This window comes from Parasteatoda tepidariorum, chromosome 11 (genome assembly GCF_982258835.1).
Source record: "Parasteatoda tepidariorum strain Cologne lab strain chromosome 11, Ptep-v5.0, whole genome shotgun sequence".
In the NCBI taxonomy this organism is placed as follows: Eukaryota; Metazoa; Arthropoda; class Arachnida; order Araneae; family Theridiidae; genus Parasteatoda; species Parasteatoda tepidariorum.
This window is the reverse complement of record NC_141765.1, coordinates 79,164,173-79,188,615: the sequence shown is the minus strand read 5'-3', so window position 1 is coordinate 79,188,615 and position 24,443 is coordinate 79,164,173. Positions and strand designations below refer to the sequence as shown.

General features: G+C 29.9%; 1 protein-coding gene across 2 annotated transcripts in view; it reads right to left on the bottom strand.

Moving 5' to 3' along the window:
- Nucleotides 1-24,443, bottom strand: part of LOC107436184 (UPAR/Ly6 domain-containing protein qvr) — a 77,767-nt gene that overhangs the window by 26,330 nt on the left and 26,994 nt on the right. For both annotated transcript variants that reach the window (XM_087154776.1, XM_016047788.4), the window contains exons 2-3: nt 22,378-22,425; nt 10,105-10,254 (exon numbers count right to left, since the gene is read on the bottom strand). In XM_087154776.1, the coding sequence (XP_087010902.1) occupies nt 10,105-10,254; nt 22,378-22,425 (198 nt within the window). The remainder of the gene's footprint in view (nt 1-10,104; nt 10,255-22,377; nt 22,426-24,443) is intronic.

The window sequence follows — 24,443 nt, the reverse complement described above, 5'->3', positions numbered from 1 at the left end:
TAAAATTAGATTTCTCAGCAGCTATTCGACTGATTTTGCACAAATTTTGTACTTCGCCATGTAAAATTACATTGTTTGAAATGATGCAAAAAAAAAAATGTCTTACTATTCAAAAATTTTTCGATCGTACTTAAATAAATTAATAATAAATTATAAGTATATATTCAAAGTTATTTTTTGCATGGTATTATCTTTGGATAAATGAATTTTATAATTGTGTGCAAAAATTTTTTTCTATTTGCTTAAAAAATTTTCGAGATATGGCGAAATACGCAAAAAATAAAATTAGCATTAAGGGGTCCTAACTTAGGACCGCTCTCCTGACTAAACTATTAGGAGCATATCCCCCACATTTTGGGGGTATGAATCAGTCGAAAAATTCAGAGAAAGTACGTTTTTGTGTCTGATTTTATAACTTAAATTATCGTCTGCATTAACTATTTAGCATATTTGAAGTCTACCCCTCGAACCATGAAAATTGAGTCTTAAAGCGTGATCATTAGATCAAAAGTTATTCAGGGTGATCACTTTTATTTTGCGCACTGTACATATGCACAAATATACTTATTATAATATGCTTCAAACCATAGTGGTTTTTAAAATCAAGTGAAATCGTGTCGAATGAAGAAATAATAATTTAATTCAATATAATTCTAATTTTAGTATTAGAAAATATCAGTCATCTTACAAATATTGCAAAAAAGTAAAGAGACAGATTTATTAACAGTATTGATAAAATTAAAGAGTTTTTAAAATCCTTTTTTTGTTCATTGCTTAGTATTTTATTTTTTAATCAATGTCTGTTTCTTACCAACTATCTATTCCAATTGGTCCAATCTTTGGTTTTATTCTAAGAAAATAACAATTAAGTATGTAATATTTGTAGTTGTTTGGAAATTTAATTTAAAAAGAAATAAGTAGGAAAAATAAAAATTAATTTAGTCTTATACTATTAATGGTAAAAGAAAGGAAAAAAGTTACTTCGGTCTAATCAAAAATGAGAAATCGGCGAAACCCTCGCATGAAAAACCTGTCAGAGATTGGCAATCAGTCGACATACATCTCTCGAACCCACTATCAAAACTCTTTATTCTAAGATAACAACCCAAAACAGAAACACTATTTAATATTGCCTCCATGGGCTACAGCACCTTATCAGGTAGGTATTTTATTTAAGTCGCGCTAGAGTTGCACAATGGGTCTGTGAAACATCCCTGAGGATGGTCCGCAATTTTGATCTTCTTCCCCTGGCACTTTACGGGCCGCACACTCTCTACGAGGACTGATCACCCACCCGATTACTGGTCTTTACGATCAGCCATTCAATTCGAAGTTGTCAATAGAATTCAATTATAAGATGATGCCTAGTGTTTTTAAAAAGTTCTTAAAGGTGACGATTTTTATTTTTCAGAAGCCCTTAAAGGTGCTTTTTTCATTGGGTGTTTTTAAAAAGTGCTTCATTTTTCCTTTCGAAAATGAGATTTTTTTTCTTTACCATGTAAATTTTCGCCACGTATTATGCAAAAGCGTGCTTTTTACATTGTTCTATTCAACGTTTTAACAATTCATTCAACCACAATCGATATCGGTGTACCGTTGGTCTATAGCTTATAAAAGTGCCAATCATTTTATTTGTTTGATGAAATACTTGCGAGTTCGCCTACTGAGCTGTGTTCGGTGAGATTATTGCACTCTCATGTGTAACTCTGCTGCAAGATATTTTCAATTTCAAGTTTCACTTTCTATCTTCTGATATAAAGCCGTAAAATCTCTTGATCATTTTTTAGTGGCTAATATAATCAAGAAAAGAGTCCTCTGTCAGAAACTAGTTATTTTATCATGATCATGCAAAGTCTTTGAAAATTATTTTGAATTTTGCCAATTTATGTAGTACTTAAAAATACTTTTGAGTGCTTGAAAGGTGCTTATTTTTTTTGTTGAAGGATTTGGCTACACACCCTGTATAAGTACTGTCGGACCTCTATTTAACGAACTTTCATTTTGCGAATTTCTCTATTTTGCGATTTTTTTCGAGGAACCAAGAACATTTTGGAAGTTTCTTTGTGGAATAACTTCCAAATAGCAAAGCGAATTTTCTATTCAACGAACTTTTATTTGAGATCCACTTTCCCTATTTGTCAAAATATTTCAGAACATTTCAAAGTTTTATGGGGGAAATGACCTTGAATTGATTTTCGAACCCACTTAACTTTTAGAGAAAGCAGTAAAATCACTTTCCCTTTTTGTTTGCATTTCAAACGAAAAACTCTGACAAAATTAACTGATTTTATAAATAGCAATTAAACTTAGGAACGAAAGTGGTAATATATATTTAAAATAATTTTTATAATAAAAGCAGCTATAATTTTATTCATAAATTTATCTTTTTTTTGTTGATTATGTATGTGGCGTGATAGTGTAACACTGGATAATATTTTGCCCTATTCTTGCTTTTCGTGCAGATTTCTTTTATGCTTAAGATTTATTAAATAAATAGTATCTACTAGTTTACATGATAAATGTGTATCAATTGCTATTTTAATTACGTTTTGTGTTGTTTAAATATTTTTTCAAAAGGTAATTTTCTATTTAGTGAATTTTCCGCATAACGATCTTATTATCAGGATTTAGCGACTTCGAGGATTTAGCGATTTGGTCACTCTAGTTACTAGAAAAATTGTCGATCAATTCGTTTAGGTTGTAAAACTGTATTGAAGATTGCTTGTAGCTGTTAGCAAATGAGTGAAACTTAAATTGTCATTCACTATAAAGTTCCTGTTAAAATTTCAGTGATCTAGCTAGCCAGAAAGTGGACAAGCGAAATGCCCACAAACGTGACGATTTTTGAAGGTGTATACTATGCATTTAAGTTCTTAATAAACAAATTTTTAATACTGAAATCTATAAATACAGTGATTTATTTAATAATTTTTTATAATTCTGTTGGCTACACATAATAAAAAAGTATAAAAGTAAAATACAGAACATTGTTCACTCGTGACAACAATGTATTGTACTTTTGTTAGTCTACATTTCATTTAAAACAATCAAAAATGCTATTTATTGAGATTATTTTTTCAGATCTTATAGACAAGTTTTGAATCTTATTTTACAAAAAAAGAATTTTTACATTTAAAAATACATCATTTAAAATAGTGTCGACTATTTTTAAGAATTAATTTTTACGTAGATAAATGAATATTATTATAATGTGAAAAAATGTTCGCTTTCTCGAGATATTGCAAAAAAAGTTTTAAAAAAAAAACCGCGCTTTTGACTGAACTAATGGGACCTTATGGTTCCAAAATGCGGCTCGTATTTTAAAGAGTCAAAAAACAAAAACCGTTTAGGACAGAGTTTTTGTTTCCGTGACTTAATTTATAGTTAGCACTTATTAACTAACATATTTATGGTCACCATTAAAGCCGATTAGCACTTGATTTTTGAAATTATTAGAACAAAATGGATATCTTTTTTTATTATGTGCATAAAAAAACCTTTCTGACCTTTAGGTCAAATGTTATTTAGGGCGTAACTTTTTACAAAAACGAATAAAATTTATAAGGCACTTTATTTTTCCTGGTTGGTAGAGGTAGTCGTTTCCATCCCCTCTAGCCGAAGACTCCCCGTGTAATAAATGGTAAAATCTATCGACTCACTAAGTCCTCCATGTTCCCATAACAAATCATCCTCTGGGGGTACTGATCCAGGAGTTTTCTTGTCTTCTGTATTGGTTCAAATTACAAGGCTACAGTGTTGAACATTAGTTGTAGTAAACCCAAAAACTGGGTCGGCTGTTCAACGACGGATATAAAATATATAATAAAATAAATGTGAGCTGAGCCATGGTGGCACAGGGGATAGAGCGTTCGCCTACCAGTGAGGTGAGCCGAGTTCGAATCCCAGCGATGGTTGAGCAATATGATTTCCGCACTCGGCTCGCATCGACCACAGTGCTAGACGGATCATAGGTAAGAGTCCTCTTGCCATCAGGGTAATTGTGGGAGGTTTTCCTCTCCATATAACGCAAATGTGGATTAGTTGCATCAAAAAGTCCTCGCAATACTTTATCCAGGAGTTTCCTTGTCTTCTGGATTAGGTTCAAAATTACAAGGTTACGGAACATTAGTAGTCATGAACCCAAAAAATTGGGTGAGCTGTTCAACGACTGTTATAAAATAAAATAAATGTGAGCTATGAAAAGAAATTTTGTATCCTTTTGAGACATAATTTTGTTCGATTATTAGAAAAAATTTCTTTTATGGCTTCGTATTATTTGAGTCTAGTGAACCATGATCAAATATGTAAAATATGCTAACAAAATTATTATGTAATAACTAAAAATTATTTTTAAGTAAGCTAAATTATTTGAATTAAAGAAATTACTTCTTTTAAGTTGAAATAAAAAATTGCATTTCTGTCATTACTTAAAATTTGGAGGTTCCAAAAGATTTGTCAATGAGAATAAATTAACGATATTTTGATTGAAAATTATTAGAGGAAAGATCAATCACGCATCATAAACAATTACAATATTTTAATAAAGTTATTCATTTATACTTACAGCAAAAGACGCACTCTAACATTCTATGCACAATCTTAAATTGGTGTAATGAATACGTTAAAAATAAACACAAGTAGGTAGTATAGGAAAAAATTTCCCGAAAAAATCCTGTATGTTTAAATATTAAAGTATTGCCTATAAACTCGTGCAAGTATGCCATTAAAAAACTACAGTGTGTCTGGTTTTTGGGTCTAATTATTATAATATACTGATATAATACCCGATATAATAATTATTCTATATTATTTATATAATATATCGTCTAATTTATATTCTTCTAATCTAATCAACTGATACACTAACGTAAACAGTGCTAACCGCTTTTAGACGCATAAAAACAATGAAGCCGTATAGTATCACCTGTGATAATTAAGATTTTATATAGAATCTTATAGTGGGTGCAATAATTTGGGCAGGGACTGCGCATTGTTTTTTGGTAATAATATTTGTGCAATAAGTACTGAAAATCTGCAAGAGGTCCCTAAAGCGTACTAATTATTGACTATTTATAATGAAATGTAGCCCAAAATAATAAGATATGTGATCTTGAATTGTTGAAGGTGCTTAACTAGGTTTTAGAAACTCGTTTGATAGAAGGAAGAGATCGCATCACTCGGATGTATTTTATAACCGTTGTTGAGCAGCCAATCCAATTTTGAGTATAGCCTTGTAATTTTGAACCTAATAATCCAGGTAGGATTCACAAAAGATTTTTTATAGAGTTAACCCGTTACATAGGATATTTAACACTATAATCGGTGCGAGCCGACCAACTATCGCTGGGATTCAAAACCGGGCCACCTCTTAGGGAGGCTCCACCATATCTCTCTTGAAAATAAAGGATGCAACGAATATCCGGCCCAAACTAAATATTAATAGATAACATATGTAAAATAATTATTACTTTTTAAAATTTATGTTCTATGATCAAAACACCGAAATTATCTTGAGCAGTCCTAATACTGTTATGAAAATAACCGTTGATATAAATATGTTATTTTAAATGCTGTGTTATGTATTCATGTGACAGACATTTATTTTAATATGATATTGTGAGTTTACATTACTATGTATAAATTCACAGATGTACAGTGCAAAAAAAAAACTGACCAACTTTTGATCTAATAATCGGATTTTCACGTTCTAGGACTCCATCTTAATAGCTCGAGAGGTGGACCTCAAATATGCTAACTAATAGCATTATTTGCAAAATTTCCTGTGTTAGCATAATTTGTTCTCCTTAATCCAACCCTTTCTCGCGATCTGTTTCTCCTTTAATCTCTCTCTTTTTTATAATACTTTACCTGAATCCCGCAGTAATAACACTTAACCGATGGTTATCTTCTGGCAGATTGATTGTTTACCTCATTTGTTTTCCCCTGATTTTTTAATGACGGATAATTTAGAAATTTGAGCCTCGCCTATTAACTTTTCCTGAGATTTATTTGTGACCGATACCTCCCTGTTTCTTGAAGCAGTCTCAAAAATTTTTTAAATTATCTTCTTCCCTAATAGAACGGCGTCTGAGGGTTGTTTCCTAAAACCTGTCTCTGCAATGCCAGCACAAAATCTTGCCAATAATATGCCATTATTCGCTCCATTTGCCTGAATATTTTCGCCCAATCGACGAAGGCGATTGCTAAAATCGAAAATGCCTTCAGAATCGTACTGAGTACAAATCGCGAGTTTCTGCAAATATGTTGTTAATGGAACTTTTTTTTCAAAATGTGACTTAAGTAGATTAACTAAATTATTATATTCATTAACTGTAGAATAACTTTCAATAAACTTCTCCGCGTCCTCACAAACTTTAAGTTTTAATACCGTCAGTTTATCGTTATCATTCCAATTATTGATGCGTCCTACTTCATCTATTTTTTTTAATAAAACTATGAATTGAATCTTCCTTTCCCTTAAATATTGGGATTAACTCTATTAAATGCATTGAAATGTTTCGTAATCCTTGTTCCGCACCAGCGTCGCACGGCTCCGGTTGCCGTCTACCAGCTCTATTTCTGTTCATAATTATACAAAATTAAACAAATTATATGAAATAAATATTTCCTTAACTTTTATAAATTACATGAAATAATTTTATCGTACATTATTTGACCTGCAAGCATTTGAAACAAGAAAATGAAATTGCGTACATACAATTTTCAGCACGTGCATAATTCAATATAAGTTTGCTAACAAATTAATTAAAAAGAATTAAAATGTAACAATTAATAAATGAATGAATTTTAAAAACATTGCGTGCCTGAAACTTAAAATTTAAGCTAGATTAATTAAGATAACCATTATACCCTAACCCGCGTGGTGAGGTGTCTCGGCACCATTGATACAACTATTGATACTACTTTTATTTGTATCATGTTAATTAGAGATTACTCATATTAAAGTTAAATTAAATTTTAATGATTAAAAATTTCCTGAATACACATGATCTAATTATGTAATAACCGTGGGGAGAATCTAGAATCACTCACCAGGGCGTCGTCTCTAAACCTTCTTCACCTCGCAACTCCCAGGCAGCGTTTCAACTGACTCCTAAATGAATGCAACCTCTACAACAAGAGGGTACTTCGCCAAACTCACCCTTTGGCTCACTTTATCGATGTTTTTGGCGCACTTGCTATTTTGGGTCTCCTTGCTCTGCATCACTTTTTATTATTTTATTTAAAAATGGTAGAGAAATTTTGAATAGTAAGGTATATAATTTTTTGCATAACTTTAACGAATGTAGTTTTACATTGCAAAGTACAAAATTTGAACCAAATCGGTCGAATAGTTCCTGAGAAATAGAATTTCAGATACTTAAAATTAGATTTCTCAGGAGCTATTCGACTGATTTTGCACAAATTTTGTACTTCGCCATGTAAAATTACATTGTTTGAAATGATGCCAAAAAAAATGTCTTACTATTCAAAACTTTTTCGATCGTACTTAAATAAATTATAAGTATATATTCAAAGTTATTTTTTGCATGGTATTATTTTTGGATAAATGAATTTTATAATTGTGTGCAATTTTTTTTTTCTATTTGTTTAAAAAAATTTCGAGATATGGCGAAATACGCAAAAAATAAAATTAGCATTAAGGGGTCCTAACTTAGGACCGCTCTCCTGACTAAACTATTGGGAGCATATCCCCCACATTTTGGGGGTATGAATCAGTCGAAAAATTCAGAGAAAGTACGTTTTTGTGTCTGATTTTGTAACTTAAATTATCGTCTGCTTTAACTATTTAGCATATTTGAAGTCTACCCCTCGAACCATGAAAATTGAGTCTTAAAGCGTGATCATTAGATCAAAAGTTATTCAGGGTGATCACTTTTATTTTGCGCACTGTACATATGCACAAATATACTTATTATAATATGCTTCAAACCATAGTGGTTTTTAAAATCAAGTGAAATCGTGTCGAATGAAGAAATAATAATTTAATTCAATATAATTCTAATTTTAGTATTAGAAAATATCAGTCATCTTACAAATACTGCAAAAAAGTAAAGAGACAGATTTATTAACAGCATTGATAAAATTAAAGAGTTTTTAAAATCCTTTTTTTGTTCATTGCTTAGTATTTTATTTTTTAATCAATGTCTGTTTCTTACCAACTATCTATTCCAATTACCCCATCTTTGGTTTTATTCTAAGAAAATAACAATTAAGTATGTAATATTTGTAGTTGTTTGGAAATTTAATTTAAAAAGAAATAAGTAGGAAAAATACAAATAATTTAGTCTTATACTATTAATGCTAAAAGAAAGGAAAAAAGTTACTTCGGTCTAATCAAAAATGAGAAATCGGCGAAACCCTCGCATGAAAAACCTGTCAGAGATTGGCAATCAGTCCACATACATTTCTCGAACCCACTATCAAAACTCTTTATTCTAAGATAACAACCCAAAACAGAAAAGCTATTTAATATTGCCTCCATGGGCTACAGCACCTGATCAGGTAGGTATTTTATTTACGTGGCGCTAGAGTTGCACAATGGGTCTGTGAAACATCCCTGAGGATGGTCCGCAATTTTGATCTTCTTCCCCTGGCACTTTACGGGCCGCACACTCTCTACGAGGACTGATCACCCACCCGATTACTAGTCTTTACGATCAGCCATTCAATTAGAAGTTGTCAATAGAATTCAATTATAAGATGATGCCTAGTGTTTTTAAAAAGTGCTTAAAGGTGATGATTTTTATTTTTTAGAAGCCCTTAAAGGTGCTTTTTTCATTGGGTGTTTTTAAAAAGTGCTTCATTTTTCCTTTCGAAAATGAGATTTTTTTTCTTTACCATGTAAATTTTCGCCACGCATTATGCAAAAGCGTGCTTTTTACATTGTTCTATTCAACGTTTTAACAATTCATTCCACCTCAATCGATATCGGTGTACCGTTGGTCTATAGCTTATAAAAGTGCCAATCATTTTATTTGTTTGATGAAATACTTGCGAGTTCGCCTACTGAGCTGTGTTCGGTGAGATTATTGCACTCTCATGTGCAACTCTGCTGCAAGATATTTTCAATTTCAAGTTTCACTTTCTATCTTCTGATATAAAGCCGTAAAATCTCTTGATCATTTTTTAGTGGCTAATATAATCAAGAAAAGAGTCCTCTGTCAGAAACTAGTTATTTTATCATGATCATGCAAAGTCTTTGAAAATTATTTTGAATTTTGCCAATTTATGTAGTACTTAAAAATACTTTTGAGTGCTTGAAAGGTGCTTTTTTTTTTTTTGAAGGATTTGGCTACGCACCCTGTATAAGTACTGTCGGACCTCTATTTAACGAACTTTCATTTTGCGAATTTCTCTATTTTGCGATTTTTTTCGAGGAACCAAGAACATTTTGGAAGTTTCTTTGTGGAATAACTTCCAAATAGCAAAGCGAATTTTCTATTCAACGAACTTTTATTTGAGATCCACTTTCCCTATTTGTCAAAATATTTCAGAACATTTCAAAGTTTTATGGGGGAAATGACCTTGAATTGATTTTCGAACCCACTTAACTTTTAGAGAAAGCAGTAAAATCACTTTCCCTTTTTGTTTGCATTTCAAACGAAAAACTCTGACAAAATTAACTGATTTTATAAATAGCAATTAAACTTAGGAACGAAAGTGGTAATATATATTTAAAATAACTTTTATACTAAAAGCAGCTATAATTTTATTCATAAATTTATCTTTTTTTTTGTTGATTATGTATGTGGCGTGATAGTGTAACACTGGATAATATTTTGCCCTATTCTTGCTTTTCGTGCAGATTTCTTTTATGCTTAAGATTTATTAAATAAAAAGTATCTACTAGTTTACATGATAAATGTGTATCAATTGCTATTTTAATTACGTTTTGTGTTGTTTAAATATTTTTTCAAAAGGTAATTTTCTATTTAGTGAATTTTCCGCATAACGATCTTATTATCAGGATTTAGCGACTTCGCTAAATAAATTTCCGACTGTAAGTCAAAATTCTGTGACTGTAAGTCAGTAAGTATTCAATTTTAAGTTGTCTGTTTTTAAAATAACAATAAATCTTACTTGATCCATCTCCATTCATAATAATTTTTACACAACATCCTTCGCATCTTTTGAGGGGTGGAAGATCTTGGGGATGAGCGGTTGCATTAAATGGATCTTTGCATCGGTGATCAGACCATGTGTCACACTCGTAGCACCAGATTCTAGAAACTGAAAACAAAACAATCCAGGAAGGTTTAGTTCTTCAGCTCAGTCTTTAAACACATTAAATGAATGGCTCTTAATAATAACTTCATTAAAAAAGAAAAGATTTTTAATTCTACAGGAATTTCACAAAAAATATGAGTGATTTTACTACTAAGTAAATAGGTGCTCCGGATGCAATCGCTGAAGGAGTTTCAGCTTACACAAAGCGGTTGATTCGGATTATCTTAACACTAAACATACCAACACTTAATATATCTGTTTCTACCATAGCCGGTCAAATATCCACACTTTGTTTCTTCATTGAATGTTGGAAATATGGATGTTAGGAAGGAAATAAACTAAAAAAACTTTGTTATAATTAAACAAAATTGTATATTGCCAATTTTTACGTATTACTAACACAAAGAATTTTTAATTCATTGCTCAAAGCTGAAGCTACGATTCCCCACCTCATGACGTCAAGCCGCACACAGATTTTGAAAATCACAACTAAAGGATATGAAAACTTTGCTGTTTATACTTTCTGTAAGAAATGAGTTGAATGTTCGATACTTTTCTGATAATAGCTGCCAAACTTTACACTAACAAATTATTTCTGTTTAAAAATATAGTATTCATTTATTTTCTTATGGTATTAAAAAATAACATTTTGAAGTTATAAAAATTTCTCAATGGTTGTCGTCATAGTTTCATTGTCGTTCTAATTTTAGTTTTTAAATTTTGCTATTAAATAAAAGAAAGCATATAAAGGCACGTTTATAGTTGCATATTGTTTGATAATTTTTTATTAATTGGGATGTCTAATTTTAATATATATAATAATAGCAAGTTTTTTCATACATTATCACTAAGAAACAAAAACCTTAAATGCTAATTACTGAAAGCATATTGAGCATATAATAATGGAAATATTACACTCGCTCATAAATATTTAAAATTAAGGCGTTGTAATTGAAACACATAAATATTTTGAATAATGACATTAAAAAATACATTATGAAATTGGAAGAATTTTTAAGCATTAATAACTTTTATTTTTGAAGTTCAGGATTTTATTTTCTTTGACCTTGTACATTTTTTTTCTTATTTTCTGTTTAAAGTTACTAGACGGTATCGATTTCAATGACAAAATTCTAATAAAACTTTTTAAACGTCTAAACGAAAAACATAATGCTTTTTTTATTCACAGAAATTCTTCTATTTGATGTCACCTTTATATTTTCTGAAGTAAAACAGTGAAAACTGCGTTTTCTCATTTTGTGTTTTATAAGAATTCTTGCCGGTCTCTGTCATGATATTTGACTACTACTGTTAAATTTTTGCAATCAGGTAAGAAGAAAATAAATTTTTAAAAAATATGGAAAACAATGTATTGAAATAATTTTAAAAAAAGAGGGACATGCGAAACAATTTATTTTTAAAGAAGTTGATGCTGACTGAAATTATAATCTCATCAAAGGAGTATGCACTATTCCACCCATCAAAAACAACATTCTTTATAAAGATGGTTTCAAGGTCACACTTTTTCCCTTTCTATTGTCAAACCATTATACGCAAATCTTCCCACTACAGGGAAATGTAATATTACACTTTTGAAAAGTAGCTCTTCGCTATTACGGAATTAATTACAGTTTAAATGCGTGTAATGATATAAATAAATGCTAGTTATCATGTTTCAATGTTTATAAATACCTTCTCAGGGAAGAGAATGTACAAAAGAGAAGGAGGTATTTTAGTTAGGCGATGAATTAGTTTCTGAGGACGAGGAATTTTCGCGATGGCTATGTTTCTGTACTGTTCATCGCTTAATTGTTTTTTAAATTTTTTTTTTATTAGTTATTAACTGTTAATTTGTTTTTTGCTAGTTATTTATTATTGGCTTGTTTTTCATATTATTGTTATTTTTTGCATTAATTGTTAATTTTTTTGTGATTCCTTGTTGGATTGTTTTTTATTTTTGCTAATTACTAAATGTTAGCTTGTTTTTTTTGTTAGTTATCCATTGTTAGTTTGTTTTTGTAGCTATTGGTTAAGCTTTATATCGGATTCTTAAAGATTTGGGAATTCCTTTCAAGAGAAGAAAAATGCAATCTTCTTTTATATCGAGGTTTTTAGAGAGATTACTTATAGATCGGCTTTTTAGATGAGTTTGTAAGTTCTTTTGTATAATAGGAGCAAATATATTTCAGAAAAAAATATTTCTTTTATAATAAAAAGAACTTTTCAGAAAAGTATGTGATTTTTCTATTTAACAGTAAATATTATAAAACATAAATTTAAACAGTAAATATTATGAAACATACTCATGATCTTTTTCATGATCAATGATTTCATGCCTATGTTGACTTTTTCTTTCCCCTCTAAGCAGCAATGTGGGATAAATGCATGGTTTCATACAAAAATAAGTATCTAAAGTAAAGTATTTGTGAGCATCTGTGTATTTTTTACTTAGTTTTGATAAAAAAAATTATCTTTTTAAATATAATTTTGTTTCGTTTAAAATTAGTTTCGTTTAGTTAAAAAACATTAATAAGAATCTCTCTTTTTTTTCCTTTAAATTATAATAAGAAAAATCTTAAAAATCATAATAGGAAATCAGCTTACAATTAGTATCTCAAATCAATTATTAGAAATGCTCTAAAAATTTTTTGTTCTTTTTTGTATTTTGTTCAAAATATTAGTACGATTCTTGGGGGAAAAAATCGGTGCTTTGTCTTCTTTTACGCCAATGTAGGCCGCTTTCTCTCCTTTTTTTCTACCTTATGTCCCCAACTAGCTTAAAAAGTAACCCAGTTTCCATGACAACGGCTGCAATCCGGTCTACCTGCCTTTCTGTCCAGTGCCAACTTAGGGTGAAACGGATTATAGTTACTGAAACAGGGGTTAATTAAGGTTTTCTACAAACGGATGGAGGGAAAATGTGGAGAGTAGGAAAATCACGAAATCTTGAAACACTTTTTCTGCCGCGTAATTGAAAAAACAGCGTAAGTGCTTAACGATTGATTCCGCGAAAAGTGGTTTGACAACTATTTTCCGTCCATTGCAAATAGAACGCTAAAATAGAATGTCAAAAAACTTTCAAAAAATTTCTTGTAATATGTAGTTTACCATACAAAGATGCCAAATATATAAAAATCTCAATTTTGAATTTTTTTGTCTCTTACTTCGATTTTTCAATTGCTGGGCAGTATTGTGTACGACGAAAAATATTAATGAAATGGATATTCTGGCAAGTACTTAAATTATAACTTATCGCTACTTCCTTTTGGATTTTATATTTTAGTATAAATATAATTCAGATAATGTAACAGGTTTTTTCAGTACCTATTGGATTGGTTTTTATAATTAAAAGGTACCAAAATATATACTATTGAAATCCTATTGAAAAAATATAGGAATTCTAAAACAAAATTTATTTAGCTCAAAAACTTAATTAAAATTATATGCAAATGAATTCTGTGCATCATTAAACTATTTTTTTTTTTTTTGGATTTTATATTTTAGTACAAATATAATTCCGATAATCTATCAGGTGTTTACACTTTCAACGTTTTTTCGACCATTATTAAATATAATAAAATATAGCAAATATTTATTATAAGTTATTTTTTGCATGGAATTATTTTTGGATAAACAAAATTATGCACTTTTTCAATTCGCTTAAAAAGTTCTCTAGATAGAGTGAAATAGGCAAAAAGTAAAATTAACATCAAGGACTTTAGACCACTCTCCTGATCAAACTATTGGGACCAGATTGCGGCTATATTTTAGTCAAAAATCCGATACTCAGAGAAATTGCGTTTCTTAAAATATCGTTTACACTTATTAATTAGCATATTGAGGTGTGGCATATTTGAGGCATCCGATTATTAGTGGAAATCCGATTATTAGATCAAAAGTAATTCAGGGTGTTCCGCAAATTTTTTTTTTTGTGCATTGTATATATATATTTGCTTCCTGCAAAGTATTTTATAATCTGTTAGATAGTTAAACACGGAATTTTGCAGAATTCTTGTAAATTTTCAAAATATTTTTAAAGTTTCACTACGAGGTAACCGGGATGTGTATAAGCAGATCCTATATTGGATAAGACTCATTTGGCGAAAATTGCAATTGGCGTTGAAGGAGAGCTCTCGAGAATCGCCAAATAACAGACAGCTACGCACTTATGTTTTTGTTTTCTACCAATGTCATTACAAAAAATGATATAAAAATAATGGAAATTCGCTCTTCAATTAGTTCATATAATGTCATCCAAGCTTGGATTGACACAGTTCGCATGAATACCTGCATATCATGGATTTCCGGTAAATGAGAATAGAAAGCAGGTGCGTGTTCTTTAACTGTATTATATTGTTATAAATATTTGAATTAAGTTGAACTTTTCTTATCATCTTAAAATAGACTATGTGTGCACGCATAGTAGTCATAATAAAAAGTTACCTATTATAAGAAAGACTGTCAGTGCTCTGATTCATCTAATGATCCACAGAAAGAGATGAATTATTATTAATTTATTCCTTATTTGGGATTCTGCATTGAATAAAATATAAAGGGTATAAAATGCTTGACACGTACTTAACGATAAATTGGGTGCAATTCTTTATTCATTTTATAACCCTCGTTGAACAGCCGACCCTTGTTTTGGGTTTACGACAACAAAAGATCTACTGCGTAGCCTTGTAATTTTGAACCAATCCAGAAGACAAGGAAACTCCTGGATCAGTGCCTCTAGAGGTAAGATTTGTTATGGGAACATGGAGGACTTTGTGACTCGACAGATTTAGCGTGCATCAGTTACCATTTTACTACAAGGGGAGTGTTCGGCCGATGGAGATCGAACCCACTCCCTCTTGGGCATGGACACAGTGCCCTACCAACCAGGCTATCCCTGCCCTAGGTGCAGTATTTAAAATGAATAAGATTTTTAAATATTTGTTACTAATAAATTTTGTATTTTGCCTATTTTTTTTAAAAAAGAGATATCCTTGTTATAGCGCCAGCACAATCGTTTGTCTCTGTTAACTACATTGTGTTTATATACGTTTTGTTCTGTCAATGAAAATGTTCAGATTTTTTTTTTTTTTAAATTTAACAAGGTCGTAATGAAGCTAAAATTAAACGTTCATAACCACTACAATATTCTCATTAAATGTACTCAAAATAAAGAAATCCTCTTACCCACTCGATTAAAATTGTTTTTAATAATAACTTTTAATCCCTAAAAATGAACCAATTATTGCCCTAGTCAAAATTCTTGATGATCCCATCAAGAAATGTTGGTTTCAATGCAATTCATGGTGATCCAACATCATTTGATGCTCACCATCATCTAACATTTTCCATTACGCGTGCATGGTTTTTGATTATGCTACCATCATTCCATGATGGAAAATGCTACTTAATACTAACTATCAAGAGAGGTTTAACTCTCATGGGCCAACAATTCATGATGAACCGTTCCAACTATACATTTCTACGATGGTTTAATGGGAATTATTGTTGGTTCGCAGGAATATACCATCAGAACAGTTAGGGTATTTTTAAGTTAGACCATCATAAATCAGTCCGAATTCCTACATTGGGATGGTGGTTGTTCATGACCGTTCCAACATAAGAACTGCGATACTGCGATGAAAATTCGTGATGGTTCAACATAAACTAACCATCAGCGCAAGTTGCTAATCTTATGTTGGACCATCATAAATCTGTCCGAATTCCTACATTGACGTGATGGTTACTTATGTTGGTTACCATCAAAAAATATAATGATTCATGTTGGAATTATTGATGGTTACCATCAAGATTATGTTGGTCCATCAATGGAAAACCATGAAAAAATTTGACTTGGGTACATTAAATTGTTCATGTTTATTCTACAGCAGAGATTTCGTTTCCAATTCTATTATAATTAAATTCAAACTTAATGATTTTGCTCAAGTACCATCTACATTTTTTTTTAAATTTTTATTTAATCATAAAAATTATTTTAAAAATTTTTTGGCTAAGAGATTGTTTAACAATAATGCGAAAAGTTAAGGCTTTAGAATTTTTAGCGGCTATTTTGTACAAATTATTTTAGTTGCATATGTTCATTATACACAGTTTTATAATAATGTTCATAAAATTCATTGAACAATTGAGAGTTAGTTTTTAAAATGTAAGTAGAATTTTTTGTCATTTAACAATTGTAATACGGTAGAAAAATAATTTCGTCATAAAATTTTGTATAATAAAATAATATTGCTTTATGATGAAATAACAATTTTAGTTATAAACTTTTTGTAATGAAGGAAAAACAAATAAAAGCCTGACATTGGCAACCGGAGAAACTCGTAAAGTCTAAGTCAATATTTATAAAAAACATTTTTGCCATTAGAAATTCCCCTCTGGCGAAGTCACAAAGTACTCCCATAACAAATCAATACCTCTGGGGGTACTGGAGTCCCCTTGTCTTCTGGATTGGGTTCAAAATTACAAGGCTGAGCAGTTGAATATTTAGCCGTAAATCCAAAAAAATGGGGGTTGCTGTTCCACGACGGCTATTAAATAAAAATAAATGCTACGGAGTTGAACATTGATTGTCGTAAACTCAAAATTTTTTTCGGCTGTTCAACGACGGTTGAAAATAGGAAAAAAAATAGAAATTCTTTAAGTTTTACAGCAAAAACTTTTAAATTTTTAATCTTATTATTAATTTGCAAATTATGATTAATAAAATAAATGACTATTAAAAATTAGTAAGTAATTGAGAATGTCCAATTTTAGTGAATTAATAGTATATGCAATAAAATTATTAATTTTTTTTTCTTCATAATTTGCATATACCGGAAAAGTCTTGTACAGTTTAAAATATCAGTTTAAATTCCACAGTCATTGCAGTTTAAATACTAAAAGTGAGTTCTATATCATATAATATTTTAAGTTTAATACATCTAACCTCTGTTGGTGTCAACCTTAAACATAAAATATAGAGTTTAATTTATAAATTTTATGATATTTTCATTTAAAGGGTAATGTAAAGTTTGAGAATTAAAATTTGTGTTTAAAAAAAGATGTTAAAAATCATAATTATTAATATTTTACAATAAAAAGGTTCGCTATTAGAGATAAATTTAAATATTTTAAAATTGAAATACCGTTTCTACGAATAAAAATAAGCATATTTATGTTTAAAATTGCATATGACGCTTAAATACAGCATTTTTGAATTTTTTAATAACATATATTAGCCTGTGTATTTGTTTCTAGCACGAGTTTTTATCTAATCTATAAGCTTAATGAGCTTAAATAAACTATAAGCTTGAACTATAAGCTGAACTATAGTAATAGCTATAACGATAAGCTTAGTTAGCTTCAATAAGGTATTGCATTTTATCAGGAGATTTCGTCTGCTATTATGTAAAACATTTTGTAACAATGCTGCTTCCGTGACAGCAAATTTATTATTTCCATGATAGCAAATATGAAGAATGATATTTCTATAGTAGCAAATTTAAAATTTCTTTTATAAATATTTTAAGAAGAGAATGGTCGCTTTTTTTTCCATATCTTTAACTATTTTCATAATTTACCGATACTGAGGGACAAATAATATTAAGATTATTTATTCATTTGTTTGATTTAAATAATTTACAGTAAATTTTAAAGGTATTTAACTCTTTAGAGAAATATTTTAATGACTCAAGGAAGATGGAAGGAAGAAACAACGAAATCAAGGAATCGCAAAATCACATTAATGAATTAAATAATTATTTCTTCTATATTTAATGTATCACTATTTTTTTTTTAAAATATTTTATATTACATAATTTATTTGAAAGTATTTCAGTTCTGCTACATGTGCAGTACTGTCTGCCCTTAAATGAAGAATTCTTTTAATACTAGATTGCCTAAGGAAGTCATTTTGACTGCTTTTAATTTCAATTAGAAAAACAACGATGTATATAATGACACATTTTCCTAGAATTTTGTGACTTTTTATACAACATATAATTTTTTTTATTGTTTATAGTTACTAATGGCTTGTTATATAACTGTAAATAATATGAAAAATGCTAAAAATTAATTTTAAACAAATTTATTTACGTATTCACAATCCAGTCTGCTTTTGGGCAATATAGGTACATACTAATTATCCGTCTTTCTAGTGTTAAGAATCAAAAAGCAAATACATCAAATCCAGTTTCATAGACAGATGAGATTTATAGGTGTTACTAAATAATATCTTTTTCATCTCATCTCAGGTTCCTACGTCATCAATTGCGTTTCAATATCGTCTCAATAGTGATTTGCCAGATTTCACTAACATTTTTGTTTCTAAATATTTATTCCTTTTTTTTCGTTTTATTTTTATTAGCAATATGTGAATACATACTACGTGTGATCGTTATTGACACCCTATATGCAATATGTGAATATATTTTTAAAATTATCTATTTATTATTCTACTTTTGAGAAAATAAAGGTATAGCCTCCATAAGAGATTAAGTATTTACGTATCTCGATAGAATATAAAGGAATTAAATTAATTTTTCGTGGAGTTCACTTAATTGAAAAAAATATTGTTTTACAATAAATACTTCTAGTTAAGAAATTTTTAGAATATTTAGTGCTTTTGTAGTAAAGTCTTCGTTAATTTCTTAAAAATCTTTAGAAAAAGGTTTACATTATTCTTTTATAAAGATTAATTTAATAGAGAACATCTGTAAACTAAAACAAGTTTTTCATTTTTCTTACAAAAAAAAAAGCTAAATAGAATACATTCTTCAAAATATTGTTCCATTAAAACAAGCAATTAAAATGTTACATTATTTCTCGTTTTATTAATAAAATATTTTTATTACTTTGTAAATATTTCTTGAACAATGTTTAAAAACATCACTATATTTTTAAGAAGTAATTATAGCTTGATTAAATTTAAAAGCATCTTTTCTCTCATTTTTATTCGGTTATCTTAAGTTTGAGTGATTTGCAAGTTACAAAAGTGTGTTGATTAGTTAGTTCGATTTCTAGTACAACAATTAAAAAGTGCGGTATTTGGCAGTACCGCACTTTACACCTCATAAAAGGAATGACAAAAATTGAACTAAATCAGTTCTGGTTTAACATATCCAATATTTTTATATCAGGTTCATTGAATCCCTTATATCAAAAAACAAAGTCTATAATGATTAATATAGTCATGTGTTTTATAAAACATACATACGGTAGTATTTGCAAAGTGATCCTATTGTTTCTAACTCTTTACAAAAAGAAATTAATGAGTTATTTTTTCACACTTTATTCATCGTATACTTATAAATTAACTTCCAATCACCAATTCCAACTGCAATCGCCAACTGACTTCTAAGTAACTGTGTGTGTAACATCTAAGATAATAGCTAAGCAGTGTTGTCAAATTGGGCTACTTTTTAAAGTCCTCGCTACTGAAAATCGAATTTGGGCTACCCGCTACTTTTTTGACTACTAATTTTTCGAACGCTACAAATCTTAAAAATGCGATACATTATTTTTTCTTACAGTAATTTTTTTTTTTTTGAATTTTTTCCCCTTTCCATTATAAAATTTTTCTGAAAAGTCTGCAGTTTCTTTACCTTTTTTAAAAAGAGCGAGTTTTTTTTTTTTTTTTTTTTTTTGATAACGCATCCGCTTTAGTTTTGGATTCTTGATTTGTTTAGCTGATTATGTTTCAAATCGTAGACTCATGAAATCGCAAAGATATCTATGGAAAAATGGACACTGGGAGTATAACGTAAAAAAAAAATCTAACTCCAAACATTGTTAACCGTTTATCTATTGGAAAAATAAATCACTTGACCTTTAATCCGAGTTAAAACGAAATATTGTACTTGACGAAGTATTTAACGCAATGCATTGAAATTTGATTTTTTTTTTAAATTCAGTGTATTTCTCCCAAAAAAAAGAAAGAAAATTTCTCCGAAAGCGGTGTGCGTGCAAATAAGAGATGGAGTTTCAATAAATGTAATAACCAACACTTGTTCTTCATGAATTCTACTTTTAAACCTCTTAAATAAGCACGATTGGCTAACTATCGCTTTAAGTTCAGTTTTGATAAATCGCCTTACTTTCTAATAAACTTTTGAACTTGCTTCTTGCCTGTTTCTTCGAGCATTATAATTGTACAAAATTATATAAAATAAAGGGAGAAATAATTATTCAAGATTTCTCCTTTGTAATAGGGTAATTCTCAAAAGGTAGGACACAGATTTTACTATAAAGCTCTTACAACATATATGTTAAATTTGCTGCAAAATTTTTTGAATAAATTTAGTGAAAGTAATGAACATAAAATAGTGCAAAATTTTCTATAAATATCTTAAATATTTTTACAACCGAACGGACAATTTTTGGACACTCATGATGTTAACTTAGCCATTGTTACACCAAAAATGTTTTTTTTTATTATGTCTAGAACTTAAAAATATAGGAAAATAAGAGTAAAGTTTAAATACGTCGGTTATTTGGTAATATCCTAAGCAAATGGCAGCAATAGATAAATTATATTACAGTGCGAAAGATTTTTTAGGAAAAAAAAAAACAGTTTGTTTTGATGCGCATCCACACAGTATTATTTTAACAAAACACGCTATTATTTTAACAAAGAACTTATTAACATGAGTACTTTTAACTAATTTATCCATAATTAAAATATTTTTAATTTTTTTTATAAGTTTTTATGAGAACTTCCTGCAACACGTGAAATATAGGATTGTCCAAAATGTTCATTTTGGATAGATAATTATTTATACCAAAGGATTCCATAATTTTACATAACATTTTGTAATTATGATGACGTAAGAGAAACCAGATTTCAGTTAAGCTTTCCTGAGACTCCAACCTAAACTCAGGAAATCTATTTTTGCATTGTATATTTAAACATTACCTTTGAAAAAATAACATTTGCTTTTGGAATTTAGAAACAACTTCATTTTTTGATATTTCAATAGTTTCAACGATTTCTCGTTTATAATAGTTCATTTAAACATAGGCTCAAAAAAAGCTAAAATGTGATTCATTAAGTTGGTGATAATGTTCATTCGAGTAGTATTCTTTTCACAAAATTCAAAATATTTGACGAAATAATTTTCATAAGATCAAAATCTTCTCTCTAAACTAACCGTTTTAACTCCACAGCTCTGATTCTTAGCGTAGATCTTAGCTGCGAATAGTTCTTAATATAATAGCCTTAAGCTTAAAGCAATAAATATATTGTTCAATATTCATACTATTTAAATGACAATCCCAACAGTTAATAGGACGCTATACCACTGGAAAAACTCACCTAAATAAGTTATTTAAAGTAAAGAAAAATTGAGTTAGGATAGAGTAAGCTTCAAATGCTGAAAAATATTAAAATTATGACAGGATAACGCTCTGGGTCAGTTACAATAATTTGTTTACATTTTGATATTCAACATTTCCATTATTTTCACTAGGTTTACTTTCTTTTCTCTAAACATTTTAATATACCGCTGTATAGTGTTCTCTTAAAGCAATTATTGTATTTAAATCCAAAGGTGTTAAAAGACATCCCTGACCAAATTATTAGACGCACTAAAAGATTCTATCTAAAATCTTAATTATCAGGTGGTACTCTACAGCTTTACTGTTTTTACGTGGATGAAACCGGTTTTCACTCGTTTACATTCGTGTATCAATTGGTTAACAATGTAGTGCAATACATTAAAAATAAATACAAGTAGGAAGTATATAAAAAATATCCTAAATGAAAACCCATTACATGTACGTTTAAATAGAAAATAATTGCGCACAAACTCGTGCAAAACATGTAATTATTAAAAAACTACAGTGAGTCTAATAATTTGATTTAATTATAATAATATAATACCTAATACAATAAATATTCCATATTTATCTAATATATCGTCTACTTTATCCGATTTTCGAATTTAACCTATTTTTAGCCGAACGTAAACAAGTGCAAACCGGTTTCAGTCTCGTAAAAACAATAAAGCTGTGACCTGATAATTAAGATTTTACACAGAATTTTATAGTGTACTTGGGAATCACATTACGGCTGAATACATTAAAAGGGAAATATCCCTCCTTCAAAATAGAGACATTTTTGGTTTCTGTACTTACATAAACACTCCTCTTCGGCTCCAACCAATGTACAATGAGATAGAATGCCTACAAAATAAGAAAAACTATTAATTTTTATTTTCATTACTTTAAAAACTACTTATTTTAAAATGATAGTTTTTTTTCTGCATGAAACTCAGCCTTGTGGAACAATCTCGGTCTAAAATCCATTGTATTCTGAAGAAGCCTACACTGATATAAGAAATTAAGAGAATTTACGGACATGATTAGAATTCGATTAAAATGTTTAAGTAGTTTAAATCTAGAGAAATTTATTGAGTAATAGATTTTATTTTATAACCGTCGTTGAACAGCCGACCCAATTTTTTGGATTTACGACTACTAATGTTCAACTACGTAGCCTTGTCATTTTGAACCAAATTCAGAAGACAAGGGAGCTCCTGGATCAAGTATTGGGAGAAATTTGCTTTCGTAGGACTTTTCGATAGAAGTATCCCGCATTTGCGTTTCACGGAGAGGAAGACCACGAGAGCCTCCCACGGTTAGCCTGACGGCAGGGAGCCTCTAACTCACATGATCCATCTACCACTGAGGATATTTCACGTCAGCACTGTGGTCGGTTTCAAGCCGGATGCGGAATGCGTATCGACCATCCATCGGTGGGATTCAAACCCGGTGCTTCTCATTGGAAGACGAATTCTCTATCACTTGAGCCATTATTAATGAATATAAAGAAATTGTTGATAATAAATTAGGTAAAATAAATAGCTATCAAGTAGAATTAAGGTTGAAGCCTAATGTTGTACCAGTCTTCCGCTAAACTAGGCCGTTTGCATTAAAAAACGGTGTGGAAAACAAAAGACTTGAAAAAGATGGTAAGATAAAAACATGACTGGCTCCTGTTGTCATAAAAACATGACTACTCAGTGGTACTTGTTGAAAATGTAAGATTCGAAGAAATATTTTCCGGCTTAAATATGGGTTTTTAAAATAGATTTACAAATGAAAATTCATCCAAATAGTTGTTGACTCGGTGAAATACTGACCAAAGAATATAAAAAGGAGAAGAAATATGCAATTGCTCAGTTTGGTATGCTATACCAGAAAAACAACTTACAGGGTGAGCAACATACTCAGAGCATCATATGTGCTAAGATCCAATGCATGCGCATAAAAAGTACAGTGACTATCAGGCCACCTGTGAACTAGTTGTTTGGCAGTGTATATGTATGGTTGGGTACGCTACCACTCGCACCGCCATTTTATTCTTTCTTTCTCTGTCAAAATGTGTTAGCAGATTTATTAAACATGAATGATATTAATGTATTCTCCAAGGAATATCTTTATGAACAGTACAGTACTGTTCATCAATAGTGTAAAATGCTTAACAAACCAATAATAAATAAAAATATAACTTTTCGTCACTTTAATTCCAGTAGTGGTTGGGAAGAGTGAAAACCAGTTTTTCAAAAACTACTGCTGCGTGCCCTTAATTGTTTTTTTTTTTTTTTTTTTTTCATTTTATTCACTGGGACCGCACCAAACCTTGGAAGACTGGTTTACATTATGCCTACGGAATCTAGTCTTTCCCCCCTATGTATATTCTTTGATTTGGTAACGCTGTGTGTAAAGGTGTCTGCGCACCGAACGCAACAGCGATGCGAAACACGATTTTTCCCCTCTGTTGCAGTGCGTCTGTTGCAAGTGATTGCATGTAGAGTGCCTTCAGAGAACAAGAGTGGCGTCGATCGAGGTGAAAAGCAAAACTGCGCAAGCGCATAATAGGATCGGATTACCAGAAGATAGGTATTAAATCATGGGCTTCCATGTTTGGCAGTGTAGTTCTCGAATTCGTTCGTTTGTTAGGGGATGGGATGGAAAATGTTTTTTTCTTCTCCTAATCGATCATTTCATTAAAACAACGTAATATCTTTACAATTTTTAACTGGTAATTGATAGACTTTTAAAAAATTGCTTAAAAAATTGTTTTCTACATTGACATTTTTTTGAAAATGAAATTAATATTTCAGCAAAATTCTATCCTTAAATATTAGTATCATAAATTTATAATTTTATTTTTCAGTAATTAAACAAAAATTAAAATT